At 44.7% G+C, this 21,469-nt stretch overlaps 1 protein-coding gene across 1 annotated transcript in view; it reads right to left on the bottom strand.

Annotated features, from left to right (window-relative positions):
* The window catches only part of OLFM4 (olfactomedin 4), a 43,202-nt gene that overhangs the window by 15,119 nt on the left and 6,614 nt on the right, over positions 1–21,469 (bottom strand). Inside the window, exons 3-5 of the mRNA XM_087726860.1 lie at positions 18,636–18,788; positions 7,252–7,464; positions 4,852–5,005 (exon numbers count right to left, since the gene is read on the bottom strand). Of these exons, the coding sequence (XP_087582986.1) occupies positions 4,852–5,005; positions 7,252–7,464; positions 18,636–18,788 (520 nt within the window). The remainder of the gene's footprint in view (positions 1–4,851; positions 5,006–7,251; positions 7,465–18,635; positions 18,789–21,469) is intronic.

Here is a 21,469-nt window from a genome sequence, read left to right as displayed (position 1 = left end):
TTGGACACATCTTTGGACAACACTGGGAGACAGTTATGTGACGAAGCCTTCATCTTACTTGTGCCGAGGGATCGATGGTTTTATAATTTTTTTCCCTGTCTGCTGTGTGTGTGTTTTTATGTTTTTATTATTCCTAATATTGTTAGCCACCCAGAGTCAAGCATCGGAGACGGGTAGACGTATAAATCTAATAAAATATATAAATAATAAAGACGGTGGTTGCAGAGAAGGTGGATGGAAGACATACATGATTTACTTCTCATGCGGAAGCTAATATATCTTCCAGAGCTGGCTCTTGGGATTGTGTGAGCTTTTTTACTAAAATTATTTCAACTTCATGGTATTGGACCTGGGTACTTGAGAGACCGCCTGCTGCCAATCACCTCCACTAGACCGATTAGATCCCACAGATTAGGCCTCCTCCGAATTCCATCTGCCGGCCAGTGTCGACTGGCGACTATCCGGAGGAGAGCCTTCTCTGTGGCTGCTCCGACCCTCTGGAACGAACTCCCCGTGGAGATTCGAACCCTCACCACCCTCCAGGCCTTCCGCAAAGCCCTTAAAACCTGGCTGTTCCGACAGGCCTGGGGCTAAAGAGCTGTTGCCCCCGTCTCGAATGGTATGATTGTTGTGTGTTTTTAAATTATGCATTGTTATGTTTTGTTTTATTTTTTGTCTGTACCCCCTTCCCTGATTTGAATTGTGAGCCGCCCTGAGTCCCCTTCGGGGGAAAAGGGTGGCATATAAATAAAATCAACATCAACATCAACAACTGGCCCCACTTTCTTCCAGGATCCATTTCTTTGGTGAAAAGTAAATATATTGCTAAATGTCTACAGAGATTCCCAGTCCTTCAGATCATGGTTGTCCCAAAGATGCTTTTTTTCAGGAAGCAATTAGACTTTCTGGTTTTTCTCTGAAGACCTTTCGCTTCTCATCCAAGAAGCTGAAGAAGCTTCTCAGAGCTGAAGAAGCTCCTTGGATGAGAAGTAAAACATCTTCAAAGAAAAAGAAAGTCCAGTTGCCTCTTGAGAAAGCACCTTTGGGATAAGCATATGGCTCTTTGAGATGTTCAACAAAGATCGATAGGAGTGACCAGTTGCTCTGCACCCCCATAAAGTCCATCTCCAATGAATTATAGAGTCAATTATGGGTCATTGGAAGGCTAGGACCTAGAGAAGAGGATGTTGGTAGCTCAGAAGTGAATTGTGGGATCCTTGCTGCTCTCTGAGCTTGATAGTTTTCTTGCAGATGTTTCATTACCCAACTGGGTAACATCATCAGTGCTAAAAGCTTCTAGCATTGATGACTGATTGGTTGGATAATGAGACTTGGTCCTTGGTGTCTCTGAACTTGGTCGTTTTCTTGCAGACATTTCATTGGCCAACTGGGTAACATCACTAGTGCTAAAAACGTCTAGCATTGGTGACTGATTAGTTGGGTAATGAAACATCTAGAACAAAATAGCCAAGCTCAGAGAACACCGAAAACCCCACAAATATAATAAGGACTTTCCTCCAAAGATATTTAAAATACTCATTAACTATCTAGATCAGTGTTTCTCAACCTTGGCAACTTGAAGATGCCCGGACTTCAACTCCCAGAATTCCCCAGCCAGCATTCGCTGGCTGGGGAATTCTGGGAGTTGAAGTCCGGACATCTTCAAGTTGCCAAGGTTGAGAAACACTGATCTAGATCAAAGAATAGGCAGAGGGGAAGCCAGGAATTTGTGAGGCCAAATTGTCCCTTCTCCAATGTTGAGTTAATATGTTCTCCATATGTCCTGGCGTGACAGCAACACAAAAGGCACTGACCCAATTAGCAATAGCAATAGCAGTTAGACATATACCACTTCATAGGGCTTTCAGCCCTCTCTAAGCGGTTTACAGAGTCAGCAAATTGATAATCTGGTTGTCAACTTTAAAGGTCTTCATGACTTGGGACCAAGTTATCTGAGGGACCATCTCTTGTCAGTCACATCCACCTAATCCACTAGAACAGGGGTGCCAAACTCAAGGCCTACGGCCAGATGTAGCCCACGATGTGGTTTACTCTCAGAATTATGAACAGGAAGAGAAAGAGCACTATCTCCCAGGTGTCTGTGTGTGTGTGTGTTTTTCAAGAGGTAACTGGACTTTCTGGTTTTTCATTTGAAGACATTTCACTTCTCATCTAAGAAGCTTCTTCAGCTCTGACTGGATGGTGGGGAATGGAAGGATTTAAATTCCTCACAGCCCTGTGGTCATTAGTACTCTTTCCATTCTCCACCATTCAGTCAGAGCTGAAGAATCTTCTTGGATGAGAAGCAAAACATCTACGAAGAAAGCCAAGAAATTCCAGTTGCCTCTTGAAAAAAAGCACCTTCGGGACAACCCTGGCTGAGAATCTCCATAGATTCATTTATCTCCTAGTTGCGATAACAGGAATCAATTCTGCAAATGTATCCTTCTCAACTTTTGGAAGAGCTGAAAAGCTAGGCCGTATCTGGATAAAATCGATAGAAATAGATCTGGATAAAATCTATCCCCATTGCCCCTAAACGTCAACAGGAACTTGGTGGGTTACAATCAATTGGTCAATGAGTTATCTCCCTCATGTAGCTAACTTCACACGTATTGAACATACATTGGTGCAAAACTGCCAAATAGAGAGTTTTTCAGCTTGTGGATTACCGCGTGTTACACGCTAAGAACTCTGCACCAATCTTAACCAGAGTTGGAGAAGATGCGTTAAGACAGTGGTTCCCAAACTTGGCAACTTTAAGACTTGTGGACTTCAATTCCCAGAATTCTCCAGCCAGCAGAGCTTAAAGTTGCCAAGTTTTAAAGTTGTCAAGTTTGGGAACCACTGCGTTAAGTGATGCATAAAAGGACCATCAAAATGAGGAATAATTTGGAACAATTCCCCAGGGTTATAACCAGTGGCGCTTTTAAGCTAAGAGGGGGAAAAAAAACAATGCATCTGAAGAGGCAACTTGATAGAGAGGTATAAATTTATGCATCCCATCCGGGGTGGGGGGGGAAATAGACGAAGGCTTCTTTTTATTATTCTTTTGTCATAATAGACACATCGCGGGTCACCCAATGTTGCTAAATGGTTGTTGATTGGGGAAAGACAAAAGGAGCTACTTTATCACCCAGCCTGTACGTGAATTACAGTATTTGCTTCCAAAAAAAGAAGGAATAATGGCTGACTTTAATAGCTTTAAAAGCAGATGAAACAAATTCATAAAGGAAATGGCCTGTCAATAGCTATTAGTGTCAGGAGCCCCATATATAACTTCAAAATTTTCAGGCCGGGAGAAATGGAATGTTTCAATTTTGCGCTGGCTGCATTCGTTTATTCAGCCTTTCTAAATCGGCTTTTTATGCCAGATTATTTTCTGATGTAATGGACATGTCAGTTTCGTTCTTTTTCTTGGTTCTAATCTGCCCTTTGGATTTGGTTGCGTTTTATTTCTTGAGTGCTTATTAATTTATTAATTCCATTTATATCGCCCTCCCCCCGTAGACAATTTTAATCTCACCACTTGCAAACACCTTGTCCGTTGCCAGTCAATATAACCAAGGACTATGTTGGCACCAAACTCTGGATTTTAACATGCCAAAAAGTAGACAGACTGGAGGAGACTCTGTTCAATCAAATCTATTGATCAGGGACATCTAGCTTAATGAAAAGAAGGACTAGGGGAGACATGATAGCAACCTTCCAATATCTCAGGGGTTGCCACAAAGAAGAGGGAGTCAAGCTATTCTCCAAAGCACCTGAGGGCAGGACAAGAAGCAATGGGTGGAAACTAATCAAGGAGAGAAGCAACCTAGAACTAAGGAGAAATTCCCTGACAGTGAGAACAATGAACCAGTGGAATGGATTGCCTTCAGAAGTTGTGGGTGCTCCATCACTAAAGGTTTTCAAGAAGAGATTGGACAACTATCTATCTGAAATGGTATAGGATATCCTGCTTGAGAGAGCCAAGGTGGCGCAGTGGTTAAATGCAACACTTCAGGCTACTTCAGCTGACTGCAGTTCTGCAGTTCGGCTGTTCAAATCTCACCGGCTCAGGGTTGACTCAGCCTTCCATCCTTCCGAGGTGGGTAAAATGAGGACCCGGATTGTTGTTGGGGGCGATATGCTGACTCTGTAAACCGCTTAGAGAGGGCTGAAAGCCCTAGGAAGCGGTATATAAGTCTAACTGCTATTGCTATTGTGTAGGGGGTTGGACCTTCAAGATCCCTTACAACTCTGTTATTCTATTCCAGTGATGGCTAACTTTTTTGTCGCCGCATGCCAATAGTGCAAACGCACACGTGCCCCCACCCATAATGCAATACGTGTGTATCACCCCCACATGTACCTTGCCCCCCGTGCATGCATGCATAACTCCCTGCCCCCCTTTCCCCCCGCTACACCCCCCTGAGCCCCATTCCCTGCAGCCTCCTGGGACCAAAAATGGACCACAAGGGGGCATTGCACACACACACACACACACACACACACACACGCTCCCCCTGCCCTCCCCACATGCTCGCGTATCTCCCACATCCGCCCAGCCTGCCCCCATGCTCTGTCTGCCACCTGTGGCATGCGTGCCATAGCTTTGCCATCACGGTTCTATTCTGATCTTTACTATTCTTTTTTTCTCAGTCCTTGTAGGGCAAACTGGAGAAGAACATCAGTTGAATTGTTGGGTTTAGCGGGGGCGACATCATAACCCAGATTTAGGAAACGATCCTTTGTTGATTTTTACTAGCCCCCTCCCCCCGAGCAAGCCACCCAGGCCTCCCCTCCTTTCCTGCACCCACTCCCTGCTGCTCACATTTCCATTTCCAAACAAATTTAAAAACTGCTCACCAGGTGGGAAGTAGGGATGTTCGACGGTCTGGTTTCGAGCCTTCTCACACTCCTCCAACTTAGCCCGCAGCGCGGCGACTTCCCGGCGAACCACAAGGACGTTATTCTTATCGAACACTTCCAGTCCATTCACCATGACGCTCAAATTCCTAATCTGGGTAAAATGAAAACGGTTCTTTGGATTATTTTTCAATGCTTGAGACGTTTGGCAGGTGCTGGAGGAGGTTCAGCCTGACCCAAGGGAAACCTTAGCTTTCTTGCACACGTATCTTCACACAAACGTGCCTTGAAGAGCCTAAACACGTATTTTCACACAAACGTGCCTTGAAGAGCCTAAACAGGTGGACCTCAATTTACAACAGTCCATTGAGTGACTGTTCGAAGTTACGACATCACTGAAAAAAGGGGGCTTACGAACGTTTTTCACTTCTACCGCCGTTGCAGCATCTCCAGAATCATGTGATCAAAATTCAGATGCTTGGCAACTGGCATGTACTTACGACTGTTGCAATGTCCTGTTGTCATGCGATTTCCCCATTTTGCGACTTTCTGGCATGCAAAGTCAAGCCGGATTCCCTTAACAACTGTGTTACTAACTTAATAACTGCAGCGACTCACTTAACAAATGGAGCCAGCAGAGTCGTAAAAATGGGACAAAACTCACTTAACAACTGTTTTGCTTAACAGCAGAAATTTTGGGCTCAACTGTGGTCGTAAGTCGAGGACTATCTGTAAAGAGCCGTGGTGGCGCAGTGGATAGAGCGCAGTACTGCAGGCTACTTCTGCTGACTGCCAGCTGCCTGAAAATTGGCTGTTTGAATCTCACCAGGCTCAAGGTTGACTCCACCTTCCATCTTTCTGAGGTGGGTAAAATGAGGACCCAGATTGTTGGGGGCAAGAGGCTGACTCTGTAAACCGCTTAGAGAGGGCTGTAAAGCACTATGAAGCGGTATAGAAGTCTTAGTGCTATTGTTATTGCAGGCTAATTCTGCCCACAGTCAAGAGTTCAATCCTGACTGGCTCAAGGTTGACTCAGCCTTCCATCCTTCAGAGGTGGGTAAAATGAGAGCCCAGATTGTTGGGGGCAAGAGGCTGACTCTGTATTCCACTTAGAGAGGGTTGTAAAAGCACTGTAAAGTGGTATATAAGTCTAAGTGCTATTGCTATTGCTACACAGATCTATAAGCGTTGAACTCCAAATTTGTTTGCTCTTGTTTGTGTTATTATGATATATATTTTAACCTGCTGAACCAGCTTCCCTTTTGCACATATTCCATTTTTGTTGCTACAACAAGCACCGCTTTCCAGCCACAGGTAGGTCCATGAAGCGTGAACCAAACTACTATTCTTAATGCACAGATTCCACAAAACCTCAAACATGAAGTCAAGTATGAGACAATTCGAGGAATATTACCTCTCTGTGGGCAATTTCCAATTTCTTCCACAATATCAGTAACAAAAAAGCGATAACAAATTGCCTTTCTGTATGGCTTCCAAGAAAGCTAGGCATTATATCAGCAGGAGCTTTTATTTACTAGGACAACTTGCACCAGATGCTCGTCCTTGTATCTCTAAGTGATTTTGGTCCCTGCTCCTGGGTATTTATTCTTCCTGACTTCAGCTGTTTTGGACTTTTTCACACTTGCTATCTCTCCTGCAATGCCCATAAGTTTTGTCACCCCTAAAATAAACTTTCCTCTATTTTATTTTATTTTTAGTTTGGGGTGTTGCAGACCAAGATGCAATCCTATCCAACATCTTTTCTTGAGAAGACTTCTAAGGGAAGAAAAGGAGGAAGAAGAAAGTAGGACCACGCCTAGAATCCTGCATCCAGCTTTGGTCACCACGCTATAAATAAGATGTTGAGACTCTAGAGAAAGTGCAGAGAAGAGCAACCAGGATGATGAGGGGACTGGAGGCTAAAACATATGAACGGTTGCAGGAACTGGGCATGGCTGGTCTAGGGAAGAGAAGGACCAAGGGAGACATGATGACAGTCTTCCAATATTTGAGGGGCTGCTACAGAGAGGAGGGAGTCAAGCTATTCTCCAAAGCACCTGAAGGCCAGACAAGGAACAATGGATGGAAACTGAACAAGGAGAGATTCAACCTGGAAATAAGGAGAAATTTTCTGACAGTGAGAACAATTAGCCAATGGAATAGAAGTTGCCTTCAGAAGTTGTAAGACTTCCATCACTGGACGTTTTCAAGAAGAGACTGGACTACCATCTGTCACAAATGGTGTAGGGTCTCCTACTTGGAATGAGGGTTGGACTAGATGACCTACTAGATGAATTACCGCCCAACTCCTGATTATTCATTCACAAGCGATGGGCCATTCCATGAGGGACACGGGAGGTTCGAACGAATCAAAAGAGAAAGCCCAAGAAAAGATTTTACCTCGACATACAACTGCTCCACCAACACGTTGCTTCCCGTAAGCGACGTCTTCAGCTGGACAATCAACCTCTCCATCTCCGTGATTTCCAGTCTGATTAATTCGAAATCCAACTCTGTGTAAGTTATGCTGGACTTCTCCATGTGCTCAATCTTGACGGTTAAATTTTGAATCTTTTTTTCGTAGAGCGTGATTAATTCGGTGTACTGGCTCACCTGTAAGCAGGTAAAGAAAAAGGCATTCCATCTGAGTCAATCTCTCAAAGACACTTTTCGGAAGACAAAAGTTTGGCCCTGTTGTCTCTTTGGAATCTCACCGAGACCAAAGAGCCGAGGTGGTGCAGTGGTTAAATGCAGCACTGCAGGCTACTTCAGCTGACTGCAGTTCTGCAGTTCGGCTGTTCAAATCTCACCGGCTCAGGGTTGACTCAGCCTTCCATCCTTCCAAGGTGGGTAAAATGAGGACCCAGACTGTGGGGGCGATATGCTGGCTCTGTAAACCGCTTAGAGAGGGCTGAAAGCCCTATGAAGCGGTATATAAGTCTAACTGCTATCGCTATTGCTAAACTACGATCGCAGCCACTGAACACAGAAGCTTAGCTAAACGAGTCTTTATTTATAGACTCATAGCTAAGATTACAGATGAAAGACCTTTGATAAAGTAAGTAATCTGTAGAATAGGGGAGGGGGAAAGCATTATCATTTTATCAGAAACATTCTTCCCACTTTTTGTAACCGAAGGCGACAAAAATCGCAGCAAAATGTCACCAGGTTATTATTATTATTTTTTATCCAAGCCCTCCACTATTTTATTTCTTCTTCTCCTTCTCCTTTTAAAAGTTAATCTGATGAAATCCTCTCGGAATGATTTCCAACACCATGCAAAAAAAAACAAAAAAGGACTGGAGGTTTTTTTGGGGGGAGAAGTACCTCTGCGTAATGATGTCATGATGGATTATGCACGGGCAATTGGCCACGAAATCTACAGCTCTGCATCTGCACCGTTTTCAGGTCAACAGCTTGACATGCAGCCTGAAGGATGCTAAGCAGCAGGTAGGCTGTGGTGCAATTGATCAAAGGGCACCCAGATCACAGCTGGTTCAAGAGCTTTCCCTGGCTGAGATGGGAAACTGAATCAGTGGTGAAATTCACTTTTTTTTTTTTTACTACCGGTTCTGTGGGTTTGGCTCGGTGGGCGTGACAGGGGAAGGATACTGCAAAATCTCCAATTCCTCTCCACTCCAGGGGAAGGATATTGCAAAATCTCCATTCTCTTCCCACTCTAGGGGAAGGATACTGCAAAATCCCTATTCCCTCCCCACTCCAGAGGAAGGATACTGCAAAATCCCTATTCCCTCCCCACTCCAGGGGAAGGATACTGCAAAATCTCCATTCCCTCCCCACTCCAGGGGAAGGATACTGCAAAATCTCTATTCCCTCCCCACTCCAGGGGAAGGAAATACTATAAAATCTCCATTTCCTCCCCACTCCAGAGGAAGGATACTGCAAAATCCCCATTCCCTCCTCACTCTAGGGAAAGAATATTGCAAAATCCCCATTCCCTCCCCACTCCAGGGGAAGGATACTGCAAAATCTCTATTCCCTCCCCACTCCAGGGGAAGGAAATACTATAAAATCTCCATTTCCTCCTCACTCTAGGGAAAGAATATTGCAAAATCCCCATTCCTTCCCCACTCCAGAAAGTCCACTTGCCTCCTGAAAAAAGCACCCTCGGGACTATGATAAATGTGCATTTTGGCACCACAATGCAAGATTTCCCTCCCTCTCTTTTTGTGCTTTCATTGCTCTGCCACAGCTCACATTTTCATCCTCTGCCCTTCTGTGGACACCAATGAACTCACCCCAAGCCACAGTTGCAACCAGGAAGTCAATAAAAACGAAACGGAGATTTAGTATCCTTGAGATTAAATCCCCGTTTATTCACTGACCTGTCACCCGAAGCCAAAAACAAGCCAACCACTTTGTATGAATTAATGAGGATGTAGCTCACTTCCCAAATTCCCTCCAGGGATAGCAACACATCTTGGCTGGGTAGGTCCTTGATACAGCTAGTCCTCTACTTACAGCAGTTCATTTAGTTTAAAGTTACGACGACACTGAAAAAGTGACTTATGACCATTCTTCCCAGTTACGGCCTTGCCAGCATCCCCACAATCGTCTCATCGAAGATCAAACGCTTGTCAACAGTCTCGTATTTATGACCGTTGCTATGTCCCAAAGTCACATGATCCCTTTGTCAGGCCTGCAATTATATTCCTTTTAGAATTTTGGCCTGCCACACTTTCTCTTATTTCATTATGCTGTTTCATTAGTATAGTTGATGGGAGGGGGGAATAGACAGGAGTGAGATTGTGGAATGTATTGTTTTCATTCTTTACTAGAAGCCAAGGTCATCCTTTGTCTCCGGGCTTTCACACCTGACCGGAATCAGCTGGGTGTGGATGCCAGCGTGGAAGAAAAAGATTGGACCATGTGATGGATTGTGGGTGTGGGGACAAGATCATGAATTTTTAACTGGGTGGGATTCTGATGTCATTTCCAGAATTGGGATTCCACAGGAATGTGCTACGATGTCTGCTTTATTAAATTGGAACTTTAAGGATCGTTTTGCCTTGGACTCTGATTTAATTCTACATGATACTTGGAACGCTGACACCCTTTAGTTGATGGAGAAGCCAGATTCGCTTAACAAATGGGTTACTAACTTACCAACCGCAGTGATTTCCTCCACAGTGGAGGCAGGAAAGGTCTAAAAATGGGGCACTTAACAAATGGCTTACTTAACCACAGAAATGTTGGGGTTAGTTGTGGTCGTAAGTTGAAGACTAGCTGTATATTGAGGGGGAAGAAACCCGCATCAAAAGTGCTAGGAACATCTTGAGACAAACAACCAGCCAAAAAGGGAAGGAAAAGACCTGAGCATCTCCCCATTAGCAATCAGCCCCCAGATCAGCATAGATGAAGTCCAAGGCCAACTTCAGACCAACACTCAAGAAGCAAACAATTCCCCCATCAGGAAACTGCCAAAGAAGCCAACAGCAAACAGGCCCATCAAAGAACCTCTAAGATTTCCCCCACCACCAGGGCAAGACACTAGAATATAAATTGACAAGGAACCCAACTCCTCCTCCTCTCCAAAACCTCCACTCCCTTCTAGCACTGATGATGTTACCTAGTTGGGTAATGAAACATCTGCAAGAAAACAAGCACCAAGGAGCCCATAGTCCTCCTCCTCCTCTCTGCAAACCCCACTCTCTTCTAGCACTGATGATGTTACCTAGTTTGCATCATGGAATGTCTGCAAGAAAACAAGCAAGCTCAGAGAGCATCAAGGAGTCCACATTCTTCTTCATATCTCTCTCTCCCCCTCCCTCCCTCCTCCTCCTCCTCCTCCTCCTCCTCACAAATCCCACGTCCTTCTAGCACTGATGATGTTACCTATAGCAATAGCAGTAGACTTATATACCGCTTCATAGGCCTTTCAGGCCTCTCTAAGCGGTTTACAGAGTCAGCATATTGCCCCCAACAACAATCCGGGTCCTCATTTCACCCACCTCGGAAGGATGGAAGGCTGAGTCAACCCTGAGCCGGTGAGATTTGAACCGCTGACCTGCTGATCTAGCAGTAGCCTGCAGTGCTGCTTTTAACCACTGCGCCACCTTGGCTCTAGTTTGCATCATGAAATGTCTGCAAGAAAACAAGCAAGCTCAGAGCACCAAGGACTCCCCAAGTCCTCCTTCTCCTCCTCTCTGCAAACCCCACTCCCTTCTAGCACCGATAATGTTCCCTAGCTGGGTAATGAAATCTGCAAAAAATAACCGAGTTCAGAGAGTATCAATGACTCCCCCAGTCCTCCTGCTCCTCCTGCTCCTCCTGCTCCTCCTCCTCCCCCTCCTCTCTGCAAACCCCACTCCCTTCTAATACTGATGATGTTTCCTAGTTTGCATTGTGAAATGTCTGCAAGAAAACCACCAAACTCAGAGAGCACCAAGGACTCCCCAAGTCCTTCCTCCTTGCAACCTCCTCCTCCTCCTCTCTGCAAACTCCACTCCCTTCTAACACTGATGATGTTACCTAGTTTGCATTGTGAGCCAAGGTGGCGCAGTGGTTAAATGCAGCACTGCAGGCTGACTGCTAGATCAGCAGTTCAGCGGTTCAAATCTCACCGGCTCAGGGTTGACTCAGCCTTCCATCCTTCCGAGGTGGGTAAAATGAGGACCCGGATTGTTGTTGGGGGTGATACGCTGACTCTGTAAACCGCTTAGAGAGGCCTGAAAGGCCTATGAAGCGGTATATAAGTCTACTGTTATTGCTATTATTGCTATTGTGAAATGTCTGCAAGAAAACCACCAAACTCAGAGAGCACCAAGGACTCCCCAAGTCCTTCCTCCTTGCAATCTCCTCCTCCTCCTCTCTGCAAACTCCACTCCTTTCTAGCACTGATGATGTTACCTAGTTTGCATCGTGAAATGTCTGCAAGAAAACCACCAAGCTCAGAGAGCACCAAGGACCCCACAGTCCTCCTCCTCTTCCCCTCCTTCCCCTCCTCTTCCTCCTCCTCCTGGGCACAATGAGAACAACACTCCATATTGGTGACAGGGAAGGGCATCCGGCCAATAAACACTCTGCTAGCGCTATTCAGTTGCCCAGACTCCACCCTGCAAGGGATTATGGGGGTCCCTAAAACAAGATGATGATGTATGTAGGCTTGATCAAACAGATCGTCTTCAATGGAAGTCTGCGTGGGATCCTGATTCTTCACGCCTAAAAATCTCACCCAGGGATCTACTTTAAACTCAACCCCAAAGTCTGTTTTTCCTACTTTGCAGTTGACTTCCCTTCTAAGCGATTCCGAGCACAGAATCAAACCCCAGAAACTGAAGTATTTTAATGGATGGCTGTGTCAAGATAACAAATAGCATTAAGCAAATCCTCAGCAAAAGGGACTCCGGTGAGAGATTACAAAAGCAATATAGGACAAGTTGTAAGAACCCCCACAACATGATGGTTGTGCTGTGATGGTTGAAAAGACACACACAGACGCACACACCCCTTGGGATGAAAGCGAGTGTCCTCGTGCTCCTTTTGTCTCCCAGCCATTTCCAAGAAGAGTGATGCGTTTATGAAAGGCATCAATCACTCAGTTCTGGCAAAGAGCGGCTCGAACGGCGTGTTCATTCAGAAGAAATGTGCATTAAACACCACTTCCAAATGGTCTTAACCCTGAGATACAATGAGCAACCCTGAAAAAATTCTCTTGTGTTGTTGGGGGGGGTTTTTTGGTCCTCTCCGTATTAAAAAAATGTCAAAACTAAATCAATCTCTTTGACGCCACCGTAGCGAAGCAACCGAAAGCATTTCCCTCACATTGGATAACGCATTTGCAGTTCTGCATTTGGGTTGGTGTGTTTTTGCCACGCAACTTGGCTCAAACGGCCCCCCAAACAGATTTGCAAAGCAACAAAGCTGGGTGGGTTGTTGTTGTTGTTTTTCATTCTGTTCTACAGATTGAATCTGTCATCTGCACCTCTATAACTGTCTGGTTTGCCTCTGCAACTGAACAAGACAGACAGAGACTTCAACGGATAATTAGAACTGCAGAAAAAGCAATGGCTACCAACATGCCTTCTGTTGAGAACCTGTACGCTGCACGAGTCAAAAAGGGGGCTGGGAAAATATCTATAGACCCTTCACATCCTGGACATGGGGGTTGGACTAGAAGACCTCCAAGATCCCTTTCAGCTCAATTCTGATTTCTGGGGATAACAGAAGGAGACTAGAGGACCTTAGACTGGACTAGAAGACCTCTGAGGTCCCTTCCAGTTCTATTCTGATTCTGACTTCCTGGGTTAGCAGAAGGTGAGGATAGGGTGTCCTCTTGAGCAGTGGGCTGGACTAGAAGACCTCCGAGGTCCCTTCCAGCTCTATTCTGATTCTGACCTCTGGAGGTAGCAGAAGGAGAGGATAGGGTTTCCTCTTGAACAGTGGGCTGGACTAGAAGACCTCCAAGGTCCCTTCCAACTCTATTCTGATTCTGACCTCTGGAGGTAGCAGGAGAGGATAGGGTTTCCTCTTGAACAGTGGGCTGGACTAGAAGACCTCTGAGGTCCCTTCCAGCTCTATTCTGATTCTGACCTCTGGAGGTAGCAGGAGAGGATAGGGTTTCCTCTTGAATAGTGGGCTGGACTAGAAGACCTCTGAGGTCCCTTCCAGCTCTATTCTGATTCTGACCTCTGGAGGTAGCAGGAGAGGATAGGGTTTCCTCTTCAACAGCGGGCTGGACTAGAAGACCTCTGAGGTCCCTTCCAGTTCTATTCTGATTCTGACTTCCTGAATTAGCAGAAGGAGAGGATAGGGTGTCCTCTTGAACAGTGGGCTGGACTAGAAGACCTCCGAGGTCCCTTCCATCTCCATTCTGATTCTGACCTCTGGAGGTAGCAGAAGGAGAGGATAGGGTTTCCTCTTGAACAGCGGGCTGGACTAGAAGACCTCCGAGGTCCCTTCCATCTCCATTCTGATTCTGACCTCTGGGGATAGCAGAAGGAGAGGACACCTGGTCTTGAGTCACCCCATTCCTATTCCTGAAATAAAGTTATCGTTTTAGAGAAGTGTCTCTGAGTCTGATTCCAGCTCTTGATTTATAAGGGAAGATTTATCAGAGATAGATTGCAAAATAGAATGTTCTCTTCATTCGTGAAGGAACTCTTGGGGAAACGAATGGCCAGGACAGTCATTGACTTAAAAAAGGGAAACGCCATGGCTAGGGTTTTGATTTGAAGATCCCAGATGAACTCATAAATCATCTTGCTAATCTGCCTTTCTTGTCGCCTCCATTCACTTCCTTCCTAAGTAATACAATGCACCTCCGAATTCAATGCGCTCGTGTCTGTATGCTGCTCCATGCAACTAAGGCCATTTCCCACCGCATAATGCAAACAAGGGAGTTTGAAGGAGTCTATGGCAAAGACATAAGCTAAAGGTTCCCCTCGCACATACATGCTAGTTGTTCCTGACTCTAGGGGGCGGTGCTCATCTTAGTTTCTTTCTTTTTTTTTCTTTTTTAGAAAAAGGTTTTTATTTTCCAATTTTTCATTTCATCCACTCACATATATACTGTGCATAGCCGGAGCCGTACAACATTAAACAATAATCACAGCAATTCCTCTTGTCAACAATACCCCAAAACATAGAAACCCAATATACCTCTTCCACTCTCCGTACACCTCTTTCTTCCACCCCCCTCCAACTTTCTATCTTCCCTCCATCATCCCCCTCTACCCTACTTCCCCTCCCCCTCTACCACTCTTCTCTCCCTTCTTTCACTCCCTCCCTTCTTTCTCACCCTCCCTCCCATCCTCTCTCCCGTCCCTCTCTACCCGTCTTTCTTCTATCCCACTCCTCCTCCCCTTGGTGGATTTCTACTAGATGTCAGTGTACTTAACTTATCCTATTTTTAACAGAGAAATTAAAGAAAAACAGTATACATGTGAAGTCGCATTACATTGAAATCTAACACATCGTATCTAACCTAGGATATATCCCTCCCTCCCCCCACCCTCCCCCCCCAACACCCCACCTCCCTCCTTAGTTTCTAAGCCAAAGAGCCAGCACTGTCCGAAGATGTCTCCGTAGTCATGTGGCTGGCATGACTAAACACTGAAGGCTCATGGAACGCTATTACTTTCCCACCAAAGGTGGTTCCTATTTTTCTACTTGCATTTTTTATGTGTTTTCGAACTGCTAGATTGGCAGAAACTGGGACAAGTAACGGGAGCTCACTCCATTATGCGACACTAGGCATTTGAACTGCTAAACTCCTGAACTTTCTGATTGACAAGCTCAACGTTTTAGCCTCTGAGCCACCGTGTTCCCATTGGGGGTAGGTAAAGGTTTCTCTCGCACATCTGTGCTAGTCATTCCCAACTCTAGGGGGCGGTGCTCATCTCCGTCTCAAACCCGAAGAGCCAGCGCTGTCCGAAGACATCTCCGTGGTCATGTGGCCGGCATGACTCAACGCCGAAGGCACATGGAACACTGTTCCCTTCCCACCAAAGGTGGTTCCTATTTTTCTACTTGCATTTTTAAAAAGTACTTTCGAATTGCTAGTTTGGCAGAAGCTGGGGCAGGTAACAGGAGCTCACTCCATTATGCGGCACTAGGGATTCGAACCACTGAACTGCCGACCTTTCTGATCGACAAGCTCAGCATCTTAGCCACTGAGCCACTGTGTCATTTTGGGGGGGGGGGTGTAACTATGGGGATATGTATAGGTAATTATGTATGCATGTATGGGGGCATGTATAGGTAACTCTGGTACCTTTTGAGGGGGTCCTAGGACGTTGTCCCATGTCTCACACACGCGTCCGACATAAGGATCAAAACAAAATCCTTTTTTTAAAATTCTCAGTTTCCATATTTGGATGAAAAATATGCAGTCTTTCAATTAGGGTTTCAGGAGTCTCCAACGCCTTCAGCCCCTTCCTTCTTCTATCTGTGTGCGTGTGTTTGTGTGTGTTTTTTTTTTCCTTTCGAAATGAGTAAACGTCTCTCTGATTATACCGGGCGAGAAAATTATGAATATTTATGGCCGGGAATTTATAATTGAGTGCTCTGTCTTTTTTCCTTCTGATTAATTCAAGGACACTTCATTCAGTGCCACCGATGGCAGGTTGCTGGAGCAGGCAAGCCACTTCTCCCGGACACCTAATTGTAAACCTTGCCTATTTTTCATCATGCGGCCGGTTTCAAACGCCCTGCGAAGGGGGCGGGGGTGGGAGGGGGAAGGCTCCCCATCTTCTCCCATCCAGGTTTTCTGGAGATTGAAGAGCCGGGGAATTATTTAGGGTGGGTTTTCCTCCTTGAATTTTTTTTTTTTGCAAAGGAAACAATGGCCAACTCCACAGAGCCAACAACAACACACCATGGAACTAAGGAGCTTAGTTTTAATTAAAAAGGCATTAGGAAACCCGTCTCGCTGTCACCCAGCTTCAGAGTGTAGGGAGTCAGCACCCACCCCTCTCCTAGGCAAATGAGATATTTTAGGGAATATGAAAAGGGCAGAACATTTCCCCTAAAAGGGAGGCAGAAACTCATCCCTGCCACACCTTTGTCAATGGGCCATTAAGGCCCCAGCCAGTGTATTCTATATAACAATAGCAATAGCAATAGCAGTTAGACTTATATACCGCTTCATAGGGCTTTCAGCCCTCTCTAAGCGGTTTACAGAGTCAGCGTATTGCCCCCACAGTCTGGGTCCTCATTTCACCCACCTTGGAAGGAGGGAAGGCTGAGTCAACCTTGAGCCGGTGAGATTAGAACCGCTGAACTGCAGATAACGATAGCAATAGCAATAGCAGTTAGACTTATATACCGCTTCGTAGGGCTTTCAGCCCTCTCTAAGCGGTTTACAGAGTCAGCATATCGCCCCCACAGTCTGGGTCCTCATTTCACCCACCTCGGAAGGATGGAAGGCTGAGTCAACCTTGAGCCGGTGAGATTTGAACCGCTGAATTGCAGATCGCAGTCAGCTGAAGTGGCCTGCAGTACTGCACTCTAACCACTGCACCACCTCGGCTCCAAAAAGATCTACCTCCTTCAGGCAGAGCCATAGTAGGAATTGCCCAAAACCCTCTACCCATCTCACCACCTGGGAAACGTTTAGCATTCAGGGGGAAACCAAGAACTGGGTAAGTTCAACTTAAGAAACCTGTGGTATCTTAGAGAGGGAAGAGTGATGGATAATTGAAAAGGCTTAAGTGCTTCTCACTGACATTCCTCTCACATAAATAACACAGATAAAGCAGCCAGGTTGAGGTCAGGACTTTGGGGTAGGATGCTCTTTTACAAAGTCTTGCAGCCCTGTTGCAGTTCCTCCAGCTGCTACAGCAGAGGAAGATAGTGTGGCATGACCTGGCTTCATTTTTCGGGCGCTGAACCGGTAGTAATGGCAACAGGAACCCACCCCTAGAGACAGCTAACGGTCACTGTTACAAGATCCAGGGCTTTTCAAGAAAAAGGAGTACAGCATTCTAAACTGGCAGTCCTTAGCTTCTTTGATGCTATCTATCTATCTATCTATCTATCTATCTATCTATCTATCTATCTATCTATCTATCTATCTATCATCTATCATCTATCATCTATCAACCAACTATCTAGTTTTCAGAGTATTGACATCTATCTATCTATCTATCTATCTATCTATCTATCTATCTATCTATCTATCTATCTATCTATCTATCTACCTTCTTACCTATCTATCTATCTACCTTCCTACCTACCTACCTACCTACTTACCTACCTACCTACCTATCTATCCATCCATCCATCCATCCATCCATCCATCCATCCATCCATCCATCCATCCACTCATCCAACTATCCATCTATCCATCTCTCTGACTGTTATCATCTGTCTGTCTGTCTGTCTGTCCGTCCATCCATCCATCCATCCACTCATCCAACTATCCATCTATTCATCTCTCTATCTGTTATCATCTGTCTGTCTGTCTGTCTGCCTGTCTGTCTGTCTAATCCATCCATCCATCCATCTCTATATCTCTATCCAGCTATCCATTTATCCAGCTATCTATCTCTATCTATCATATCTATCTATCTATCTATCTATCTATCTATCTATCTATCTATCTATCTATCTATCTATTTATCTATCCATCCAGCCATCCAGCCATCCAGCCATCCAGCCATCCAGCCATCCAGCCATCCACTCATCCAACTATCCATCTATCCATCTCTCTGACTGTTATCATCTGAATTTCAAGTCATCCACCTATCCATGTCTGTCTGTCTGTCTATCTGTCTGTCCATCCACCCATCCACTCACCCAACTATCCATCTATTCATCTCACTATCTGTTATCATCAATCTGTCTGTCTGTCTGTCTATCTCTCTATCTAATCCATCCATCCATCCATCTATCCATCCATCTCTATATCTCTATCCAGCTATTCAGTTATCTATCTATCTATCTATCTATCTATCTATCTATCTATCTATCTATCTATCTATCTATCTATCTATTATGTCCCTCACCTCCCTCACAAGGTGACTCTGGGCATCTTCCAAACTTGGCTTTCCTTGATGTTGCCATGACTCACACCCAAAGATCTCCACACGCTCATGTTGAGACCATGCAAATTAGCCCTGTCACCCCGGATGGCACAGAAATTAAGAGACCACATTCCTTCTCAGATTCCCTTCGTAAGAATCCCTCCAACAACAAGGAAGCTACCTGTGAAACAAGACCTTAGAGCACCTGATGAGGTCTATCTAAACATCAAGGACTTGGTCCCAAGATCTGCTATCCTTTGGCTCGGTCTCTTAAAGATAAAGGCGAAAGCCACTTACTTTTGAAAGTTCACTGTCAAATTTGGCGGAGAGCTCCTTAGCCAGAATTTCAAGGTATTCCACTTTCTGTGCAGGAAATGTCGTATCGGGCAGGTAAACTGAGCACTGGCACATTCCGCGGTCATCCACAACGCCGGTCACATTGGTAAATGACTGGGGGAAAAAAGATTTAAAAGATACGAAGCTTAAGTAAGTAATCCACCTAGTCAAGGGCATTTCATTTTGTGGGTGCTCACCAGGGGTGGGTTCCTGCCAGTTCCGTGATCCGACAAAAGGGTGAATGTCAAAACCGCGCCCGACTAAACCGCGTAGCTAAAACCGTGACATCATCAACGCGGCGACAACGGCGCGGAGACAACAGCATGGAGACAGAAGGGCGCTTTACAATAACGCGGAGACAGAAAGTTGATAACTTAAGGTAAGGGTTAGGTTTAGGGTTAGGTTAAGGGTTAGGTTTAGGTTTAGGGTTAGGGTTAGGATTAGGATTAGGATTAGGGTTAGGGTTAGGGTTAGGGTTAGCGTTAGCGTTAGCGTTAGCGTTAGCGTTAGCGTTAGCGTTAGCATTAGCGTTAGCGTTAGCGTTAGGGATTAGGTTTAGGTTTAGGGTTAGGTTTAGTTTTACAGCGCGCTTCTGTCTCCACGCTGTTGTCGGTGCGATTCAGTGCTCCTTCGTTGGAGCGCTTTAGAACACGCGGTTTTATCACCACGGTTTAGTCGGGCGCAGTTTTGTCGTTCGCCCTTTTGTCGGTGAACCACCAGTTCTAACCTCTTCTATAGAAGAGGTTCCACAAATCTACCGTGCCGTTTAGAACCGCTCCCTCCCCAATATAGGTAAATAATATTTGGTCATAAGTAGCTAAGTACAAATAAATAAAGAAGTGTACACGGATAACGAATAAGGAGTTTATGAACGCAAGTTAGAAATGTATAGTAGGGAAAACACTAACTGCAAAGAAACCGATTCGGAACTGCTGTGTGATATACGATGGAACTTATTGTTCCTAATGTTGTTTTTAAGTCATGTGTTTGTCTCTGTTGATATGCTTATGTGTTTAAAATATAAATTAATAAAAAAATAAAAAATAAAAGTGGAGGTATGTTGATGGTAATATAATAAATATCCGAGTTAAGATATTAGAATGAATTATATTTGATGACTGTGGAAGAGATGCACAAAAGCCTTTTTTAACCAACTGATACACTTTCTACAGTATGTAAAGAAGTAGGAATTGTATGTTTGTTTTGAACATATATATATATATATATATATATATATATATATATATATATATATATATATATATATATATATATATATATATATATATATATATATATATATATATATATATATAAGAACCGCTCCCTCCCCCTGCCCGTCTGCACCACACTTGCCTCACCGGCCGCTCACCCATTGGCTGGCTCACCAATTGCCCCGTCCACCTCTAAGAGTCCTATCTAAACCTTAAAGTCTTAAAGCTGTCAACTTTGAACACCCCTGGGGTTTTTTTTCTAAAGGGTTAGGGGTGCGAGGGTCTTGTAACTTGACAGCTTTAAGACTTGCACACTTCAATGCCAGAGTTTCTGAGCCAACATTTTGGTTGCTAAGCAAGAGCGTTGTTAAGTGAGTTTCACCACATTTTAACAGTTGGCCATGTCCACCCAGTCACATGGCTGGCAAGCCACTCCCACCCAGTCACATGGCTGGCAAGCCACTCCCACAAAGCAGGCCACACCTACAGAAAAGGTTCTAAAATAAATTTGAAACCCACCACTGATGCTCACCCTGGGAAAACCAACCACGAATCCTAGAAACTTATTGAGACATAAATAAAACACTATTCATAAAAATAAAAATAAAAAAGACACAACTTGGCTAGAATAATTAGAGCCATTGTTACATCGCAAACTGTCTCTGATCTGAAGCGGCTCGAAGATTAATGCTTTGCAGAATAACTCAATAAAAAATCATGAAGCAAAACAGCCTTTTCCGATGAATAATGCTTTTAAAATGATCTATTCCCCAAACTGGAAGATCTGCAGTAGTTAGTTTACTAGTTTTTATTTTATTTTTTATTTTTATTTTATTTATTTTTTTTAAAAAAACCTGTTCCTCCACACTGGAGAATCTTGAGTTTTAATTGAAAGCAACTTGGGATCATATATCTACGCTGATTTAGTGCACCGTGTTCTCACTTAGCCAGTCAATACTGTGCAGGCAGCAAAAAAAAAAGAAAAAAGAAACAGAGTGGGGAGAAATTTAATCTATTATAATCGACAGAAAGAGAGAGAGCATCTAGCTGAACTCAGCTGCCACTTGGGGGGGCCTAAGATCCTGATTGTTCTTCCTATAGCGTTGATTTCCCTACTTCCCTGCAATCTATTTTGCTTCTGCTAAGCTCAGCAGTTTTTTTTTGGCCTGCTCAGGAAAACGGTCCTTAAAAGTTTGCATTGAAATCGCTTCGCGGGGTCTCTAAATGGCAAACGTGTTTCCTTGGTCCAGCCACATGTCATGTCTCATTAGCCGGTTGTACCTAAAGCCACCAACGTTGGACAGAAGAGCAGAGTTGGAAGGGAACCCTGGAGGTCTTCTAGTCCAACCTCCCTGCTCAGGCAGGAAACCCCTCTACCATTTCAAACAAATGCTTTTCCAATCCCTTCTTAAAAACTTCCAGTGTTGGAGCGTTCATAACTTCTGGAGGCAAGTTGTTCCACTGATTAATTGTTCTGTCACTCATGCTGTCACTCGGCGTCCTTGTGGCTGTTTCCTAAACATTGATTATGATTCGAGGTGCGTGCCTGCAGTGATGCAATTCTAGGAGTCAAAATATCAC

Source organism: Thamnophis sirtalis, unplaced genomic scaffold (assembly GCF_051295495.1).
Source record: "Thamnophis sirtalis isolate CommonGarterSnake01/CBP01778 unplaced genomic scaffold, rThaSir2_p1.2 scaffold_12, whole genome shotgun sequence".
Taxonomy (NCBI): domain Eukaryota; kingdom Metazoa; phylum Chordata; class Lepidosauria; order Squamata; family Natricidae; genus Thamnophis; species Thamnophis sirtalis.
This window is presented reverse-complemented; position numbering and strand designations above follow the sequence as displayed.